The 21,514-nt window shown below is 41.4% G+C and overlaps 1 protein-coding gene across 1 annotated transcript; it reads right to left on the bottom strand.

The window, feature by feature from the left end:
• Positions 1-3,912: 3,912 nt before the first annotated feature.
• Positions 3,913-17,087, bottom strand: FLVCR1 (FLVCR choline and heme transporter 1). The gene is made up of 10 exons (XM_013174040.3): positions 16,176-17,087; positions 13,810-13,954; positions 13,111-13,251; positions 12,739-12,806; positions 12,395-12,498; positions 11,106-11,216; positions 10,506-10,611; positions 10,183-10,294; positions 9,455-9,522; positions 3,913-8,560 (listed from the first exon to the last, which is right to left on the bottom strand). The coding sequence occupies exons 1-10, from the start codon at positions 17,085-17,087 to the stop codon at positions 8,495-8,497; spliced, it is 1,833 nt and encodes a 610-aa protein (XP_013029494.3). The 3' UTR covers positions 3,913-8,494.
• Between the last annotated feature and the right edge of the window lie 4,427 nt (positions 17,088-21,514).

Genomic DNA, 21,514 nt, shown 5'->3' with positions numbered 1-21,514 from the left:
CAAACACTTTGGTTTTAGCAAACAAACACTTTTGGTTTTAGTTTTTGTTTTTTTTAGTGAAGAATATCAGCAGTGCCTTTGGTTTCCTGGGCAAATCCAGGACCTCCTGCGCTAATTCTACCGTGACAAAACATTACAGTGTTTATTTTAGGTGGGTTTGTTTGACTGAGCTCCACTTGATCTCAGTCTAATCCAGCAGGCAAGATTTCCAGCATAAAAAACCAAAAGTGGCAGAAAAAGCCTATAAATCAGGCCTAGCATGCTGTCCACCCCAAATTTCTCCTATCCCCTGCTGCAGGTCAGCCTGTGCTGCTTGGCCTGAGCCCCAGCCGGCAGCGAAGCAGGGACGTGTCCCTTCCTGGCGTGCCCCTGTTACAGATGCCTCGCTCTGATTTACAACTGGTAGCACCTGATACAGCTGAGATCGCTGTTTCTGAGTGGTATAACACCAGCATCCCTGCCCGCCTTGCTCCTTCAGTCTTGTTCCAAGGCTTTAGTCCCAAATATTGCTGTAGTGCGGGGAAATGTTTGCATTAGCACAGCTTGCTGTGAAGGTCTTACTTGCCAGCATATTGTATATCTCCACAGCAAGATCTGCTTGTAAAAACAAGGAAATATTAACGTAACCTTCCATAAATCTACGCAAACCGACTTTTTTGGACTGCTTACTTCCTCCATAACCTTCAGCCAGAGGGTGAACCACCCAGCACCATCACCCTGCTCGGGGGAACTGCGTAATAGAAGTACAGGTAGCAAAGAAAGGCAACTGCTAAAAAAAATAAATAAAAAGGATCTGCTACTCCAAAACGAGATCTCTCTTCAGTTATTGGCAGCACCCCAGCCCTTGTCACAAGGGAGCTGTGGGTGGGTGAACAGAGGTGAGTCAGGACTGACCTCTACTGCCAGGTGAGCTGCCTGCACACAGAGAGGAGCAGGCTGCCCTGCAAACATCATTTGCTTGAGATAAGAAGCACAAAACCGAATCGTTGTTGCTGTTTAAAAATCAATTAATCAATGTAGCTCTGTTACAGGGCACCCTTTTCCCTCTAGGAATGGCATGATGCTGCTTAGGAAACACTCCGAGCAATGTTGTCCTTACATCTTGAAATTCCTCCGATGTGCTGTCTTTCAAGGCAGTATTTGAAAGTGGACTGGAAAAGTGATCAGGTTTGGTAATAAAACGTATGAAACACAAGCCCTTGGATTTAGGTGCCTTGTGAAATCTGCAAAGAGAGAAACGTGTGATTCATTATTCCCATTCCATGGTACAAAAAAGTAACACCGCGATACTGATGTTTTCTTCAAACAGCTTTTGACCTGGAGCATTACTTAAGCATCATTGGAAGCCAGAGCTCCACAGATTAAAATTCTCCCTTTCTAGAAATCAATGACTAAACAGTAGCCAAAACACTGCAGAAACACCTGCAGATAAGAGAAAAGTTCAAATACTGTGGTCCATTAGAAAACTTAAAGCTCTCTGATGAAACATAATCATCTGGAGCAAAATGATTTTTTTTTTCTGTGATCCACATTATTTGCCATCGTGTGAATCATATTCATTTTCAGAGGTAACTAGGAAACTCGAGAAGCCTGCAGAGCCATTTCTGACTTTGGGATCATAAATAGGAGTGTCACGAGTGTGATCATGCAAGCTGTGGACATCAAGGAGGTTTCATAATGCTCTGCGTTCTCTCCATGCACACAGACATGGCAGGCCGAGCGAGATGCCCACAGCTTGTGGCTGAGCAGATGAAGCGGGTCAGAGGAAAATCACCCCCAGCACAGCTCTTTGTTCCCCAAAAGCTGAAGGACTTCCTTGTCTCCCCTGACGGCTGCCTGGTTTGGGAGGCTTTGTCAAGCTCTGAGCCTCTGAGAGCTCCTCAACCCTTTTGAAGCTTGTGACGAGATGAGAAATTACGGGCTTTGGGGGCTTTAAGCGTTAGCCTCCAAGTGAATGCTAGGCTTTTAGCAATAGGCCGCTGAGTGAATTTCAGATACACAAATTCAAGTCCCACGGAGCTGGTCATTCTCCCCCCAGTAGGATGAAGTTTCTTCCTTCAGCACAGGATGCAGCTTTCTTCCAGTGCCTGGAGGGCTGTTCAGAATTAGCTGATGAATTATTCTGAGGAAATGAAGTTACATTCCAAGGAATTAACGGAGAACACCAGCATGTACAGGCACAGAAAGGGCACTTAGATTTTAATGTCTTTTTCCCTTGGCACCAGCTGGACAATTTAGTTTGTAAAAGAGTAAGGAACTTTGCACTTGTCCGCAATCCCTATGCTACCCTTATCCAAACTAATGATCAGCACATCAGCAACTTCAGGATTCCCCTCTTCCGAAAAATAAAATAAAATAATAAAATAAAATAAAATAAAATAAAATAAAATAAAATAAAATAAAATAAAATAAAATAAAATAAAATAAAATAAAATAAAATAAAATAAAATAAAATAAAATAAAATAGGAAAGTTCCTGGTTCAGCCTAGTGCAGAACTTCTGAAGTCTTGAATCTGTGGGATTTTTCCCAGCAACTTCCACAGGGCTCTGAGAACCAGGTTTAGCTCCTGATGTCCCTAAGTCATGCTGCTCTCCAAGAATCAGGGTTTAGTAGCTCCCTGCATAACCTTTGAAAGCAGAGCAGATGCAAGAAATCAGCATCCTAGAGTACTGACAATACGTGATATTCCACAGGCAGCCTCACAAATCAGTAACTATGTCTGAACGTTGCCAGTATTTTACCCTTATTTTTACTGAGATATAACTGCTGAAGTACTTTATACAAAGGCCAGGATATTATTGTTTTGACTTCTGAAAGATGTTGTTTAAGCAAAGATGTGAATATTGATTCAGAAGAGGGTCAGATGAGGTGAACTCATTGTCAAAGGCAGCAGGGAGGAAATCCAACAAGCTTCTAAGAAACCTTTTCAGCATAGGAAATGAAGCATTCAGCACCTGCGCATTTTGTCTGTGCACAAATTGCATCACTTTCTGGAAGGGATAACACTTGTTAGTTTGGGATACATAGGGCCTCCTCCCAGCTATAGAAATAATAATTAAAAAAACAAAGATTTTCCCTCAAGAATGGGTTTGATTCATCGTCAGGATGACTTCATATCTCCCACTTACCTGATGAGCTTCCTGGTGTTTTATCCCAAGAAAGACTGAGTGTCTGCCCAACAACAATCTTTCAGGCAATGATAATTTGCTCTGATGGTTCCTCTCCAGCTGGGGGAATGTTTAAAATGCAGTGCTAAGTGGGGATATAGCCTACAGCTTTCACAGAGATACTGCAAGAGCAGTGTGACCTTATAATCCTGACCGAATGTGACTGGATGCTAGCACTGTTTTACCACAAAAGGCTGGTGCATCCTCTGCTCTGCACCACCCGCAGCCTCCTCTAGGAAGAATCTCTTATATAACAATCACTCAGAGCTTTGCGGAGAAGAGAGGTAAAAAAATATAAAATAAAATTATTTTCTTACAGTGACTCTACTTTCTTTGAAGCTGGTTCCTCAAGCTTGCTTGGCTCACAGATCATGTCCTGGGAATCAATATTAAACATCTGAGGATAAAATAATTAAAATATTCCATATACTGACAAAAGTTCTCTGTAAGCCAGAAGCCATGTTTATGATATTTATGTACCCTATATACATGCAGTCTGCATAAGTATGCATGCATGTTTATTAATGGCACACTATATAATTCACATGTAAAGTTTCCTAAATTAAATGACAGCTTTTGCATGGAAAACAACCAGTTTTAGACCATCAGGTGCATCAGTAGCTGTCAAAAATGGTAATTCTGGCTCCAACAGAGTTGCATGCTACACGCTTTATTAGTAACATATAATGGTTATATAGTGAATGATTCCACCCACGTAAATACATATGTACAATACTGCATTCAGAGAATATTCAAAGGGATTTTTTTATTATCTTTTGAAACATAGAACTGGACAGTAACAACAACAGAAAAAAAATACAGCAAAAATCTTTGCTATCTTCATGAGGAGAACAAAGACACGAGCAGTAAATAACATGGGTCTTACAAAGAAAGGCATATTTTTGCTTACTTCATTCCTTTTCATGCATTAACTTCATCTCCCTCTCTTCACAGACTTCAGGCTGCATGGTGGTGGGGGAAATCACGTGAGACACAACAAGTTAGCTCGTGATCTATGAATCACTGGTAGTCTCTGACACTTCAGAAGGTGGCACATAAAAGTACAGCAAGACAGCAACCAAAAAAGGTCACACATTCCCATTCACACAGGAAAAGTCATGAGTTCAGGAAATAGAAAATGAGAGTAGTAAATACTCGTAGCTTAACCCAATTCCACTTGGTCATAGATGCACAAGATAGCCCAAAGATTTTTCAAAAAGCATTTTTCATTGTGGAACACAGGCTAGTAGCTGTAATTACACTCTCCAGTGACAGCTTCCGAGACAAGACTATCCTGAAGAAACAAGGTGGCCAAGCAGATGAAGTTAGGAAAGCCCTGTTAACCTGACATGATTCGTATGTATTCTTCCCACCTCTCTCATTCTTGTTTCTTAAACATGGGCATTTAGCAACAGGAAGAGGACAAGCATTCACCTACAAAATAAAATATTCGTGCACCTGTAACCCAGCTCAGGCGATAACCATCAGTGGTGACCGTGATGAACCGTGACAGTGACAAACCAGGCCCAAGGTGGATTTGGAGGAGACAGACCCAAGGACTAACAGGCATGCACCAACCAAATATGGCTGGCATGCAAATATGACTAGTAGTCATCACCTCATCCCATAAAGAGGGGACAGCCCAGAGCCCATGGAGCCCTCCTGTTCTGCAGCAGGCTGCGTGCCAGGAGCTTCCCCCCGAGCAGGGACACCCCTCAAGGTGACTCCTCCAGGTCAAGAGATTCCTCACCTGTGACAGGTACTCAGTAAGTGACTAATAGCTAGCTTGTTGAAACTTTGCAAGTAACTTGCTAAGCAGGCTGAAACTTTGTAATCTTAGCTAGGTGACATAAAGAATTGGTTGTGCACATAATCCTTTAGGTATAAACTCTTAAATCTAGAATCAGGATAGGAGCCGGCCACATCTGGACTCCCTGGAGTTTGGATGGCAAAAGAGACTCCACTCTGAGCCTCGTGACTCAACGTGAGGCTCTCCCTGATGCTTTTAGTCTGACCTCGTCCTCAGTGCAGTAATAATCATCACGACCTTGCCATCACAAATCTTGTTAACGTCATGTTTTACCATTTGAGCTTTGTTAAATCGTTGTCTTATTCACAACTAAGCCCTGCCAAAGTGCTACTTTCATCAATAAATACGCTGCCACTTGTCTCTTATGAGCGAAGTGCATAATTCCTCTTGCAGCGATTCCAACGGCTGATCTCTGAATCTTGTAGCTGAAGGTACGTTCACTGGTGGGCCTCTGGTAATCCAGGAGCGGAGCTCTTGTTTATGCTCAAAATTACATGGAGTCTCTTACATCCTCCAGAGTTCCCTTGAAGCACCCACAAGAAAAGAATACTTAAAAGCAAAAGTTAATACATGGGATTGGGAGGTCTCTCCTCACTTGGTTTCCAGTTCCATCCTCTTGACACACATAACTCCATTCATTAACTGATTACTTCTTTAATCTTTCGCTTCAGCTAGGGCAGGGTTGAGCCAGAATCCCAAGGCTCATAGAGTCAGAAACCCCATTTCCTGTCTGACATTGGATTTAATGGATATTATTTAAAAACAAAAATTAAAAGCACAAAAAATAAAGCCCCGACAACCACAAACCTGCTTCTGCCACGAGCTAGAGCCTCAGTTTCTTGATAAACAGATGACAAGATTATTGCGTAAAATATTGATTTATTTGTTTTTCATTTTGCTCCTGAGCCTTTTATTTATATACTTAATCCTTGCCCAGAAATAACTTTCAGATAAATATACGCTCACAAGTTTCCAACTTTCAAGTTCCTTTTGAGGAGTATTAAATCCAGGATGTAATTAAGCCTTCATTATTAGAAGTATTTTCTTTTTAGGTACCCAGCAGGCTTTCCAGCATGCCAAAATGCTTGTTTGGACATTTTCAGGGGGTAGCCAAGTAATTTGGCAGAAGATAAAAAACACGAGGAGGCAGTAGGGCTGGAATATTTTTCAATAATCAACTAAACAGAACTAAAGAAACTGGAAGCTACTGGAAACTAGTGAGGAAAGGAATTTTTAAAATAAATTTAAAAAAATAAGAGCTCAATCCTGGAATTTGAACACTGTGTACCACACACAGAAAGCATTCTGGAGACTGCTAAAGACTTTCTACTGGGCAGTTGAAAGCACTTCCCCAAACCTGCAGAGAGAAGGTCTCGCTAAAGTTTTGCAACAGCAGAAGTACATAGAAACCACAGGCAACGAACACAGGCGATATTCACTGAATCTGTATCTTGCGGAATAGTTTTATGTATATCATAGTATAATCACTTCTCCAAAGGCAAAAGCCACCCACGGATATCAAAAGGCAGGGACTTTCACTTTGCTCTCTCAGTCTGAATGTGCGTATATCCCTGTCTGGGGCAGCTTGTATCAGAGCAAGTCATTTAACATAAAGAACTGACATTAAAAAAAAATATCTCTGCCTCCCCTCCTATGATTTTGCCTGCCATTTGAATATCTACTTTTCCCCTATTCAGCTACCTCACCAGAGGACTCTTCTCGCCTGCCCAGAAGCAGCAAGGTGTGCCTATCTTCTCTCTAGCACTGGACCCCACAAAGAGGCATGGACCCTTTTTCGAAAGACAAGTGTTCCAAACATACCTGTCTTTTTCTGATGCATACACTGCCATTCAGTCTTCTCATGTCTGAAGCATTTATCATACAAAATGCCAAATTAAGAACAAAGTTTAGAGGCCAAGTTTAGAAAGATGCATTTACAGGTTCCTTTTAATATAAAGATTCTCTAAATCTATTAAAAAAAAAAAAACAACATTTAATTATACTCATCACATTGAAAATCGATTTTGGGAGTTAAACAGTTCCCCATACCTAACTATTAATCCATGGAAAACTTCAAGCAGGATTCCACCTTCTGGATGGCACTACATCTGTGGGAACTCAGCGGCTACATCATTGATGGTGCTGAAACTGCAGGCTCAACTTAAAGGCTGCCAAAGCCTAAATGCTGCTAACTCTGGTTTGACTTTCAGTAACAGCAGAGCCTTGGCATTACAGTAGTGCTAGCAATTCCGTAGTTGGGTTTATAGAGCACAAGGGAAAGGACAATATTTTCAGAAGCACTGCAGTGAGAAATCCACATCCCAAATTCAGGTAAGTGTAATAACACAAAGCGAATGGCAAAGAAGTCTGTTCCTTTTGTATCTAAGATGCATGACTTAAACAGCAAATATCTCAGACAGAGAAAAACATCATTATTTTCCTTTCAGCCATCCTTACAGCTTTTAACAGTAAATCATGTCTCATTTTTTATGAACACACAAAGTTATACAATAAGCATAAAAAAAATCGCAGGAGATAAATGATACAATTCATAACACAAAGAAAGAAATGGGAAAAAAAAACATACAACACATTTTCTGATACTCCACAAATATTCAGGAAGTTTAACATGCAAAATGGAATTTCTTCAGCAGCACTAGTTCAACTCAAGATGAGGCAAGTATCTTCTTTACAGAGTAAAGGCACCACCTCTTTGTAAACACATATTCCTCTCACTTTAACTGAGAAAGCACTCGAAATGCTCAGGAAGAAACCCATGCAGTAGTATTCCGTTGCCTATAAATACTTCGCAGTAGAGATATCTATGGTCTTTCTCCTTTTTATCGTATTAAATAAGAAATATGTTGTGGGTTTGGTTTTTTTGTTTGTTTGTTTTTCCCTCACCTGCCTTCTGGTATCCATCAAGAAATTTCAAGGCAAAAGAAACTCAAAACTCACATTTGCAGTCATCTTTTGTTTTCAGTTTTGTGCTATAGACAGTTTCCCAGAAGGGACTATTGGCTTACTTCAAAGACATTTAAAAAAAATAAAAATTAAAAAAATAAAAAAGAATATGAATACACTCAGTCATGCAGCTATACGTACTCTGACTTTCCAAATGCACTAGGAAAGACTGAAGAAGAAATTAACTTTCCTCCCTCACCCCCTTGAAATCAAAATTACTTCTGATCATGACCATACTTTAGGATTCCACATCTTTTCAGTGTGCATCATGGATGTACATTTCTTCCTAGAGTGGAGAGCATTCAGACAGTTCTTTACCAGTGAAACTGCAAAACTTGAAAACCGTTAAAATAAATATTCCATACAAAGTTGGGTTGCTTGCATCTTGGTTGAAATGAACTGACCACTTTCAGTTTCCACCACACAATCGTCACTGAATTCATCACCAAATACATTTTACTATCCATATAAGTCCATATAAGTGATTACACTATTTAATATTGTTCAGTATTCAACCAAACTTGTGTGTTTCTAAGTCATCTTCTTTCAGATTTATAAATCTGATTGGATTTTTAAAGCAGTACAATTTTCATGTTCTACAGGACTGTCAACTGGTACCTGGGGGAAGAAAAAATAAAATCAGGAATTAAGCTGTTATCCAGCAGAAGCTATTTTCAGTCTCAGTACTCTTGGGTAATTATTAGGTTAACCAACAGTAGTGTATGTAGTTAATTAGCTGAATCACACATTTATAGAAATCCCTGTTTTGCCTTCTCTTTACAATTTTTAAAAGAAGCAAACAAAAAATAGAATTGAGTTTTAAAGTAACTAAAATATATGTTTATTGGCTATAGATATTTATCACATGGAGATTAACTTCCTGGGTTGCTTGGGTTTTTTTGTTTTTTTGTTTTGTTTTGTTTTGTTTTCATTACACTTAAATACACGAGAATCTTCATGACTATGGTTTGGAAGAAGTGTATTATTTTACCTTTATTTACACAGGCAGACATTGTACCTTTATTAACACAGGCAACTCTCAACTGTTTACAGTAATACTGGGATGAGGTCTCCATGCTTTTGTTTTATTGTGGTTAGTATTAATGAATTTGTGTGACACTCTAGCTGATTAACAAGGTAATAAGGGAAAATAGAACAGTCACGGACCACTGCCTACAATAAACATGAACTGACCCCCAAGCCTTCTGCAAAACTAGACTCAAGAAATAAAATCAAAGGATGAATACTAGCTACTTAAAATTCAGGGAAGTCTGAGAGCAGAAAGTTTCTTTTTTGTTTGTTTGTTCATGGGAGCTAGGTTGCTCATGGGAGCTATGAGAGAAACATATCTGAGAGCAGGCTCCCACATGGCACTGTCACTCCAGAATAGCGTGGAAACAGTCACGTAGTAAGCTTTTGTCAATTACTCTTTTGCTGTTAATATTATTATGCCAATAGAAGTCAATCATTCAAGTACAGTAACATAACCAAGGTAAAAGAGTCACTACTTACAGGTTTAACGTCCATATTCATAATCCCTGAATTCACATTGTGTCTTCGCAAATCTGATTTTATTAAGGCTGGGGTCAGGGGGAAGAGAGAGAAGAGAGAAAGTTGATTTCCAGCTTTGTAGTGACACGCACTTCAAGAGAAAGGTTTGTACAGTGCAAGCACACAGCAGCTGCTTTCAGCGCATACTCAAAGTATCTGAATTCACTCTTTGGCAGTTTGAACTCAGTGACAATCTGAACTTGCTCCTCACAAATCACATGCAGAAAATGACAATAAAAGCTTTTAAACCATGAGTACTTAAAACAAAGGCTGATTTTTTTTTTTGCACTTCCAGCATACTTCTAGGTACTGCCATGTATAAATCACTGCTACAATTTAGTAATAAATCAGCAATTTCTTATATTTGAAAAACTGCAAACTGTCTCCATTTATGTGTTTATTATGTTCGCTATCCTACTCAGAAGACAAATATCTGCCTCAAATTCAGGACATGACTCAAGAAATGGGTGGTGGATTTTTCTAGTTATTAGCAACATCATCCTTAAAAGGTGTGTACAGAGCAAGTATTTAAAAAACAAAACAAAACCAAAAACCCTGCATTTATTAGCAACTTCTGTCCTCCATCCAGACAGGAAGTCAAATATTTAAATCCTAGGTGTCTGAGATCTCAAAAAAACACACATTTTTGCATTAAAGATAAATCATCACTTACATTTCCGATTAATTACCTGTTAAGATAATGCCCACGAACAGCCAAGCACAAAGAAAGAGGTTTCCTGCACGAGGACTGTAGTCTGTTGTAAGCTTCCCTTGAACAAGTGTAAAGACAATTCCAAATATCTACAAAGAAAAAGTCGCTTCATCAGCACCATGTAGAAAAGAGTCATCAGTTTACCTTGCAAAGCTTCAGACACCTTACAAAAACAAGTAAGAAAAGACAACTACAGCAGCACAATGGAGACTTTAGCAGCCAAATTTAAGAAAGACTTATTAGATTATAGCAGAGCAGCTTTCCTGAACATTACTTCACTTGAAGAAATAGTGATATAACCTGTGCTGAAGCATTAAGTAGACCTGACGAAGTGCCTTCAGACTCTGGGTACGTAATTTCCACAGCAAATTCAAACCCAAGTGGGAGATAGCCAGTCATGAAGAACCTGTTGAAGAAAACAAGAGGATGATGGGTTTGGCCTTCATCTATGACTATGGCTATGAAAATTAGATAAACACTTGGTACTCTGAATTAGTTGGTACTCTGAATTCTGCTTTCAATACCTATTATGATTCAACACTTGCTTTGCCTGCCTCATCCAACAATTTTAGCCATATATCCCTCTTTTCAGGACAAAAGATATTTAAGATGTTTATATTTGTGCCGTTCCCCATAACAACCTGTATTCCACTCCATATACACAAAACAACCTTCTCTGACCAGTCCACAAACAACTCTGTAATTGAAATCAATTACTTTCACGTGAAAGGCATACCTGAACATCAGAGCTTGATTAGCCTTAACATCCATGCTAGATTATAAAAAAAAGACCATCAACAGAGTGTGGCCAGACACTGGAACGGCTGTTAGAAGCTGCCATGGAAATACTGTTTCTGAACAGAACTGCAGTAAGTCTTCTAGACCCCTTTAATTACTCACCCAAGTACCCCTCCAGTCACAAACACTACTATGAGATGTCCAAGGTCCAGGGTGAACGTAAATACCACCAACCCAATGAAAGAGAGGATGTAAACGATCAGAGTGGTTTGCCTGCAACCCAACAACAACAACAAAATAACATTGTTAACATAAGGTCATTTGGCACGTTGCCGAAGTACGGAAAAGTAATATAACTGTTTCTTACTCTCTTGCTAACTGACATTCTACAGTAATTAAATTTGCTTCATGTGATTCTGTCTCAAACACATCATGCATTTCAGTGAGAATATAACCCTTCCCCAACTGCTTATTGCCTTAGTTATATGGCTGCTTCGCTCAAGGCTAAGAGAATTACTCACTCTTAAAGAATGAACGATCACACCAGAAACCATTACCTCAAGACCATTTTAGTTCTCCACTATGCTGTACCTCTTGGCCATTCTGCAGCACGGTCCATTATAAAAAGATCAAAACAGCAGCAGCCAAATTGAACACTATTAGTGATAAAAATCAGTCTAAGAGGCAAGTCAAACAAATCTCACTAAAATGTTTTATTTATTTTAAATCTGGTATAAGGGACGTCATCCAAAATATTAAAGCACATATCACTTATTTATAAGCCAAAAGACATGCAGAAACAAAGCCAATCTACAGCAGTAACATCCATTAGGCTTCTAGAGTTCTTGCACATAATGTACTAAGAGTCACCAAGGGAGAACTTCTTCGTTGCAAGCAGTGCTCCAGGGCCCTGCCCACTCCTGGGGGACATATCACACCGTGGGTGATGGACCCAGGAGTTCTTACCCCAGAACAGAGTTCTGCTGCATGGTTACCCCCTGAATTAAAGCAAATGTTGTGCTTCTTAACAGGCCCAGGAGTACTACAAGAACTGAGAATCCATCAACTATCAATTTTACAAAATAAGGCAGAGTAAGCCTTTGTGCTTTTCCTGGAGAAGGAGCCTCCTGGGCCACCTGACCACTGTATGTAGGACACACAACGATTTCCTTGCCAGCATTACAGTCCTTGCAGAGACAGGAGTAGGTTGGAACCCCCTTCACGTCTTTGCATTGTCCAGAGCACACCCTATCTCATTTCTTTTGGCCAAGAATCAGTAGGAGAGTCTCAAGCTTTTGCTGTAGCCTTAGAAACTTGTCTCTATCAAGGCTGCTGTAAGATCAGGGATGTGCTGCATTTTATCATTAGTTCACCTCCACCCTTGCAGTACTTTTCTAATGCGATTGCACCGTCTCCTACCCCTAGCCCCATACATGCCTACCCACACTTACTTGTATGTTTTAGTGTAATCCAGCCACAAACCACAAATAATCGAACCCACCATTCCTGCCACCACCAGTGTCAAGCCAATTCTCCCAGCGTTCACTTCTTCTCCCTTTCAACAAATATTTATATGGTGCTCATTAATAACTTGCTTCCACTCAGAGTCAAGTTCAGACCTCTTGGCGGTCATAAGTGCAAACAAACATTCCTATGACTCCCATAGCTGTATGATGCAAGAAACCGTACGGGGGGGATAAAGGAAACCAAATGTCTGAGCGCACATAGCACCTAAGTAATAAAAAACATCACCTCAGCAAATGTGAAGTTTAAAAAAAAAAAAAAAAAAGCTTACCTCATAATAAGTTACTATCATCTGGTTTAATAATGTGGAGACAGAATAAAATGCTCCAGTCATAATACCTGCAATAGTAAAAGAAGAGTGTTGGTCATTCCACGTTTAGTCATGAAGATCTGCTACCACCAACAGTTAATCTTCTGATATTCAAGACTTAAGTCAGAGGAAAAAACACCTTTTATCTACCAGTTGAGATCTCTCCTGCAGATCTATAACTGCTATTTTAAATACTGCTGGACTTTCCAGTGCAGGCTGCTGAATAGGTGAACATTTGACACGCACACACACAAAACACGTCAATTAAAACTCAGTGTGCTTTCGGCACATCGGAACTGCTCTGCCAGACAACAGCCAGACATCACCACTTACCGTAGCTGATCAGCAAGAGTACAAATGGAATATTTTTGACTAAGTTAATAATCGACTGCTTGTAGGAATAATCCTCAGGAGGCATAGCTTGCAGAAGTGCTTGAGAGTGACTAGGAGGATATTTAGGCTTTTCTTCAAACACTGGGGAAAAAGAATAAGATTTTGATCTGTCTTTACCAGAGTAATTCATTATTTTTTTTAACTGTGAACTGTTCCTATATCAATGAATTTCACAAGATTAATTTGTGTTCTTTAACACTCCCATAAAACATTATGTATATGTATTTTTTTATAGATTTTCCTCATGCAAGAAACAAGTCACAGCCACAACAGATGTGCCAATTATTTGTTCACATGCAATTGCTACCAACGTGTGGTCAGAGATAGACTGCATCTGCAACGTGTCTAGACCTTTGTATCTGAATTGTCAGAATAACAAAAAGAATTTGCGCTATATCACAACGTCCTTGTGGCTGGTAGCCACAAAAAACAACCTGCATATCCTGAGAGAGGTTGCTCCACGTGAAGCATGACACACAGTAAACAATTAATCTGCTGTGTCCAGGGTTAAGAGACAAGTGAATACAAGTAAACCTGAGAAAACCTCAGCTGCTCTGAGACAAGTTAGATGCTTGAAGTATGACGGTGTAAACACTCCCTACGGCCACAGCACTTAAACTGTAAGGAAAGAACACTTACCAACTCCTGTTAAGAAGAACAAAAGTGTGGATACTATCGCTGTTCCATAGAACATGATGCTTATATTATGTGCCATTAGATCAATATCATTCGGTGTATTTGGAACCAAAACAGGTGGCACCAAAAAGCCAATTGCAGTGCCAAGCTGTAAAGCAAGAAAAGAAAGCAAACAATAAATTTCCTGCAAGCACAAAAATTAACAGAAGCAAAATCCTTACCAGGTGAAATTCAGAATTGGTATCATCATAAGCATTAATAAAATCTACAAAGGAAAAGTGTTCCTTTAGCATAATACTTCAACGTCATTTACTGTTAATGATATTTCACAGACAGTTTTTCCAATAACTCAGGATTTTTTTTACATCTTCATTTCTAAACTAAAATACAATGCTACACTTAGAATATAGCCCATTTAACAACTAAGCATTAAGGAAGGTTTTTCTGATTGTTTGTTTGTTTTCCTTCCAGAAGAATATTTTACAAGAAAATGGCATGCATGCACATAAATTTGTGTCGGTCATCCTGTAACTGAAGGAGTAGGGATGAGATAGAAGATTCCAGCTGCTTCTTTGGAAATGCTTTTCTCTTTTTCTTGATCAATATTCTGCATTTCGTATCACAGTCCTGCCACTACAGAAATAAAGACCAGCATGACTTACTGGAGGACTGATAGAGAAGAACAAGGGAAAATGGTGTAACCTCATTAATAAATATAAAAAGAGATGTAAATCTGCAGTTATTGCTAAAGAAAGAAAGAAGAATTACAAAATAAAGTAGCACTGAGTTTGCATTTGGAATCCATTCCAATGTAGCAATGATTTTATATTAAAGAAAGACACACAAAATAAGGACTTACATTTTGGGTACATGTATAAAGCATTTGAAAACATCATGAAACAACAGTCTGAAATTACTCTCCAATTTGTCTCTGCTACTCCTCCAAAACTAAGTTGCATTTTTAAGTGCTGGAACAATTTTTTTAGACTAAAAAACTTGCATCCATTTCAGTTAAAAAAAAAAGTGAAGGACTGTTAGAGCAGTAAATTCAACTCAGAAAGCACTCAGATTAGAGGTGTGCCTGTAAGCGTACAAAGCAGCCTTTGTGCATACACCCTGCAAGACTTTTCTTGCTTTTTTAACTGACCATCAGATTTACCTAGTATCCATTGCTCATCTGAAGAATTCGTTTCTTGTTATGATCACCCTCTAGTACACGAAACTAACAAGCAGGAAGTAAGTAAGCTATCACACTTTTTCTTAAGACATATGGGTGCCCCCGCATCTGTGTGACCCAATATAGCACACACAATGTTCCAATAGAGTCCAGTGACACCATTTTCCACCTTTTACATATAGAAAACTGCAGTACAGAGATTACAGTCAGAAGGATCAAGAATCATAGAGTCGTTCAGGTTGGAAGAGAGCTCTAAGATCATCTAGTCCAGCCTTTAAGAGTCCAGCCTTTTAGAGTGGCAATGAATCTGGTGTGTACAACCTGAGAAGCTGAATACTTTTTGAAAACCTGATACTGGTAACAACCCTTGACAAGTAAACAGCTGCATTCCCAGTGATTTGTTTTGGCTGCAAACAATCAGCACCTCAAGAGATAATGGATGTGATTCAGGACAACCCCTGTGCTCCTTCCCGATCCCTTCCTTTGCCACTTGAACCCCCACATCTCAGCATCAGAGTAAAGCACCAGTTTCAGACTCCCAGTTTCACCATTATCTGGGGGAGCCTCAGCTAACATAACTCCTTGCAGCTGCCAGGAATTGCAGAGATGGAGCTGCCAACAAAACCTTTAAGCTGATTCTGGTAAGGAAGATTTTACCTGGACTGCTAAAACAATGTTACAAGTCTTCAGTCCAAAATGAACAGTTGACTTGTTGACTGGCAGGCTTCAGCACAAGATTAATTGCTTTGGAAAAGCATTAGGAAAAAGTGTAAACAGGTATGTGATATCAAGCAACCCTATGTGATATCAAGCAAGTGATACAAGCAACCCTAACTGCAAGTATTACCACTAATACTACCACCGTAATAATCCAAAGTGCACAAACATAAATCATTGGACTCAGGAGGTGGAAAACATGACCTCTGTTACCTGAACAAAACCTTCCCAAGACCTCAGCCCGCACCGGTGACCTTGGTGGGGATTCTCCCATCCTCTCACCACAGGACAGGAGAGCCAGAGGACGAGGCTAGGAGAGGAGGACCCGCACCTCACCTCCACATGTGCCTGGTCCAGGGCTGTCAAACCAGCAGGACCAGGAGATGCGAGGAAGTCTGCCTTGGTTATAACACCACCACAACCACCACCATCACCGCCACCACTGCCTCGTGGGCTGGAAGCCGTCGCCCCTCACCTGGTTGCCCAGCACGGCCACGGCACAGGCGGTGGAGACCTCGGAGGGGCCGAACCAGACGGAGGCAACGCGCGAGGGCAGCCCGAGGATGAAGACCTGGGCGACGGCGCAGACGGCCTGGGCCACCATGGTGATGGCGTAGCGGCCGGGCGCCAGGCTGGCACACTTGAGCCAGGCGCCCAGCCCGTTGAGCCCCGCGCCCAGCAGCGCGGTGAGGCGCAGCCCGCGGGCGTCCAGCAGCCATGTGGCGGGCAGGATGAGCGGCACGTAGGCCACCATGTAGACCATGGAGAGCCAGTCTATCTGCGTGAAGGACACGCCGTAGAAGTGGGCGAAGACGTTGCTGAGGATGCTGTACTGGATCCACTGGAAGGCGTTCACCAGCGAGTAGCAGCTGAAGACGGCCAGCACCGCCAGCCGCCGCCGCGACAGCCGCGTCTCCACCCGGCCGCCCGCCGCCCTGCATCCTTCGGGGCCGCCGTTCTCCGCCTCCTTGCCGGGGAGGAAGCCGTTGTGCTGCGGCGGGGCGCCCAGCATCTCCCCCTTCTCCCCCGCCGCCGCCGCCTCCTCCTCCTCCTCCTCCTCGCCGCCCTCCGCCATCTCTGCCCGCTCCCCGCTCAGCTTGCCCGGCCCGGCCCGCTCCCGCGGCCCCGCAAGGTCACCGGGCTCCGTCGGGCGGGGAAGCCGCCCCGGCCGCCCGGGCGAGGGGAAAGGAAAGCGGCCAGGCCCCAGTAGGTGACGGCGGCGAGGGGAGGAGCGGGAGGCGGCGCCGGGCGCCTGAGAGGAGCCGGGCGGGGCGAGGTGCCGCCGGGCCGGGGGAGCAGCCGCAGCCCCGCAGAAAAGCTCCTCGCTGCGCCCCCCCCCGCTGAGGGCCTCAGTGCATCCAGGCCTGGGAAGGTGACGGAGAAGCATACGGAGGCACAAGTGATGTAAATAATCCCCGCCGCACCACTGAGCGAGCAGCAGCGTAATCTCATTCCTGTAAGCGCTTTCTCGGTTTAGACATCCCACGCAGATGTATAAACCTGCGTCTGGCAACCTCCAGCTCTGCTCCCGGATACCCTCCGGCTCCAAATGCCACAGATTGCACTAGAAGTTGCACCCTGCCTGTGCCACAGGCGCCCACACCGTACCGCTGCCAGGAAAAACAGCTAGTGTTCCCCTCAGGTAACACATTTGTCTCTTCGCAGCTGCAGTGCAAAGAAACGTGCCGATGGGTCAAGGTGCAGACGGCAACAGTGGAGGCCCAGCTCGCAGCATGGGGTGCCCAGGACTGGTGCATTGCTTGGGAACATGCATCCACCCCAGTCCTTCATCGCCTCGAGAGCCTCAGGCAAAAACTTTCCTCGTTTCCACTCGCCCGCTGAAATTTGTTTTGACACGCACCCAGAAAACTGATTCACGCATGCAGCGTGTTTAGGCAGTGAGTTCTTACCTCAGTGAGCCATCTTGCCTTAAGCCCCGCTTGGTATGGGTTTGTGTAGGAGCGGTATCTGGCAGCCCCATCGTGATTTATAATTCTGCTGCTGTAGACAATGTACCACAATAAAAAATGGATTGTTCTCCAAAGAGCATTATGAAAATATAGAAATGTTTAAGTTTGCTAACAACATTAGAAGTATTTTACTGGCTTACGTGGGAAATCGTTTGGCATGTACTCAGCAAATAACATACTGCAAATTGTTCATCGATATGTTAGAGCCTAATCAGATTTGTGTATGAGTGGTAGATGTGCTTAGCCACCAGTCTTAAGTTTCCTCACTAATTATGAATTGGTATTTTAGTTAACATCAGGTGATCTACCTAAGCCACAGTTCCTGATCTTATTTACAGCATGAATAGAGCTAGGAACCCATGCTTCAAAATGTTAATTTGGCTACATTTGCTTTCCCTGAGCACTTAGCTGAGCAACAGTAGTGATGACTACGGGCACTGTGGGTTTTTAGAGACTACTTGAGGTGAATATTTATTTTACTTTTTTTTTATTTTTTTATTTTTTGCAATGCAGTTACCTATATCAGATTCAGGTTCTCCTTGCCTCTTTCATTCACTCCAAGGAAAAGCCTGATCTGTTTGTACTTTTCTTGCACCAGATCAGGTGCTGGGTAAATTTTTCTTAACTCTTCTGCCCAACTTCAGAATTTAAGTGTTACTTGCTGTACCAACATAGCCTTGTTGAAAACTTGAGGACTTTGAGAGGAAGAAGTGTAGTGGGAACTGAAACAGTTGTTATCAAAGTACCAGAACAGCCTGCTTTCACTTTAGTGTGTCAGTGTTACATAGTGGTAGAAATAATCTGAAAACTTGCTTGAGACCCCATCTATAAAAGTACTTCCAACAGCACCTGTTCATGATCACTGAAGCCCAGCCATCTACGCTGCTCAACCATCAGAGCAATCCCTGGCACAGGGTTGGCCTGGGACAGCCACTGTTCCTCAAGCAAAGTTCGGTATTTAGTATGGGCTGGGAGCCGCCCTGTCCTCCCAGGTCGTTCAGATCCAGCCACCCTTTGGGGAGGAACGCTATTTCACCCTGCTACCCTACCACTACACCATTTCATACTATGGGTGTACTCAGGCTCTTAGGTAGCCTCGGGGCTGGGGAAAGGACCATGACTCTTTAGTCAGGTATGTAAACATAGCATTAGAGTCCTAAACTGCTCTTGTTCTTTTCAAAGAAGGTGTAAACAACGATCTACATTGGATTTCATTTAACTTTTTTTTTTTTTCCATTGAATTTTGGGTGACCTTGAAGTCCATCCAAAGATAAAATTTACTCCCCAAAGACACAGGAAAATAGGCTTTGTTCTTCTCTCATTCTTTCTTTTCCTGTTGTTACACCATTGGCTCTGTGCAACAGGCAGAGTTACTGCCAGGTGACATTCTCAGAGCAAGGTTCAACTTCAGCCTGTTCTACAGTTACAGACATGTCTGAGGCTTCACTTCCACAGCACCCAGACAGCATCATCTTTGCATGACAGTCCAACACAAAAATCTTCGTTTGCTTTCTATACGGGAATCCTGCACAGAAGAAATAACTAGACACCTTTCTTAAAATTATGTCTGAAGCAGTGAAAAAAGCACTGAACATGAGGAAGCAGTGCAAATGGTTGGTATAAGGGAGAAGAGGCGCGGCCCGGCTTACTTCTCAGAGAAGATGTTTCCTTCAAAACAGCAGAGTTCATCAGGGAGCTCTAGAGAAGAAGACTCTAAGCCTGGCAGTAGAATGAGCACCTGGATGAAAGCTAGCTCCCATAAGTAAAGTGAACTTTTTCCAGAAAGAAGTTTATTTAGAACAGATCAACATGAAGTCACATTTGTCACTATCACAGCTGCACCGACCTTGGTGAAGTAAAACCAGGTTGATTTTGGTGAGGTAAGATCTATACAATTTCATCTTTGGGGACATTTATCTCCAGAAGTACCTTGCTAAATAAGAAAGGAAAAGACAAAACAAGTTGACACCATCAGGACAAAGCTTTGATACTCGTCTCCTAACTTTTTACACTGCTGTATTTCATAGGCTTCACAACCGTTACTTCAGACTTACTTCCAGTTGTAAGTGAGAAGCAGGGCCAAGGACATTGTTGCACAAGAGCGAAAGTTATCCTGTGAGAAATAGTCCTTGCAGGAGTTTGCTTAAAATGTGCATCCTTGAATTTCTACATTTCATGGACAGTTGATTAAGCTAAAAACAGAAAACTGATGTCAAGGTTTACAAGACAATTTTAGTTTAGAACTGTTGCTATCCTTTTTCAGTCTAGCCTCTAACCCCAAATTTGTTACTGTTCCCTCTGTAACATATGTTCCGTTGAAAGGATGATTTATTTTCATAACTAATTCCAAACTTCATCTTGCAGATAATGCCATCGTTGGGCGAAACATCACTCAGAAGGTGCCTTTTGTTTCAGATAGGACATTTCACAAAACAAAGGGAACTCAACTATAGTGTGCTGCTTTCAATGTGTAATTAGCTTCCCAGCACTCCTAGCTAGATTATTGCAGTGATATCAATTCCTAGTTACGTTCTTATTCCAACCCTCAAAACAGTATCTAAGTTCTGCCCCTAAAAATTCAGAAGTCAAACTATCTTTGTAAAACTTGACACAAAGAGTAGGATCTTGAAATGAACAAAGGAGCTGGTTCTCTAGGACTGTGACTGTAGAAAGGTGCCAAAATACCAACACTTCTTATAAAATAAAATTAGAATTTTTGTGTATGTGAAGCACACAGTTAAAATTTCAGGATTTTTTCTTTTCTTTCTTTCTTTCTTTCTTTCTTTCTTTCTTTCTTTCTTTCTTTCTTTCTTTCTTTCTTTCTTTCTTTTTCTTTCTTTCTTTCTTTTTTTAATGTTTCAAACTGTGTACTTCAGTCTTTACAGTCAAAAATTTAAATGTTATTTTATAAAGCACTTAACTCCCTGTTACAGTTTTCCATGCAAACGTTGATCTCAGTGCAGAGAAAAACTCCATGAAAGAAATACACTGGGTACTTCTCTTTCAGATGAGTCCTTCAAACAACAACAAAAACAGAACAAAATAAAACAAAACAAAACTACAGCAGCTTAAGAAAGTGATTCCAGAACAAAAGATCTGAAGTTCCAACTGAGCTAGAAATGAACTATTTTAGCAAGATATTAAACAAACCTCAATAAGCTGGACTTGAAATAAAGTGGTCAAAGAGCTACATGTTTAAATTTCTTAATTAATAGCTGTTAGAGAATACAGGGAAGATGTAAACATCCTCTTCCTCCTATGCAGTCCTCATTCCAGCAACACTTGCCCACTCTCCCCATGAGCTAAACCATAATGTCTCTCAGTGAATGCGCATCTGCAATACAAAGCACTTAACTGAAGTTTGTTCATAACTCCAGGTGTTTGTCTCTCTTTTGGAACATGACTGCCCATAGTAGGGATGTCTGTCAATGACCTTTATTCATTTTTTTTTATGTACCAACAAGTATATAAAGCATGCTCTTACTCAAGGATCAGAGAATAGTTCTAAATAACAGTTTAAAACATGGGTAATGCTAAGTGAGCAGGCTACTCTTCTGTAAATAATGTTAGAAATTAGCACTTCTGGATGTCTCAATCCATATAAAAGACGCAGAAATGTACATTCGGTGCTTCTGTTGTGCTGCCATCTGGTTTTCCTTTTGTAGACAGCTGTCAATTTGATATATGTAATGGAATTTTACTCCTGATTTTCCTAGCAAAGCAAGTGAAAAAAAAAAAAAGTTACATACACAAAGTAATTTTTGTGTACAAAAAAATAAGCATGTGAACAAACAGTAGGTAAAATTTATTGGTATTTTATTTGCTGAAATTAATAGCATCTTCA

The sequence above is a fragment of the Anser cygnoides genome, chromosome 3 (genome assembly GCF_040182565.1).
Source record: "Anser cygnoides isolate HZ-2024a breed goose chromosome 3, Taihu_goose_T2T_genome, whole genome shotgun sequence".
In the NCBI taxonomy this organism is placed as follows: domain Eukaryota; kingdom Metazoa; phylum Chordata; class Aves; order Anseriformes; family Anatidae; genus Anser; species Anser cygnoides.
This window is presented reverse-complemented; position numbering and strand designations above follow the sequence as displayed.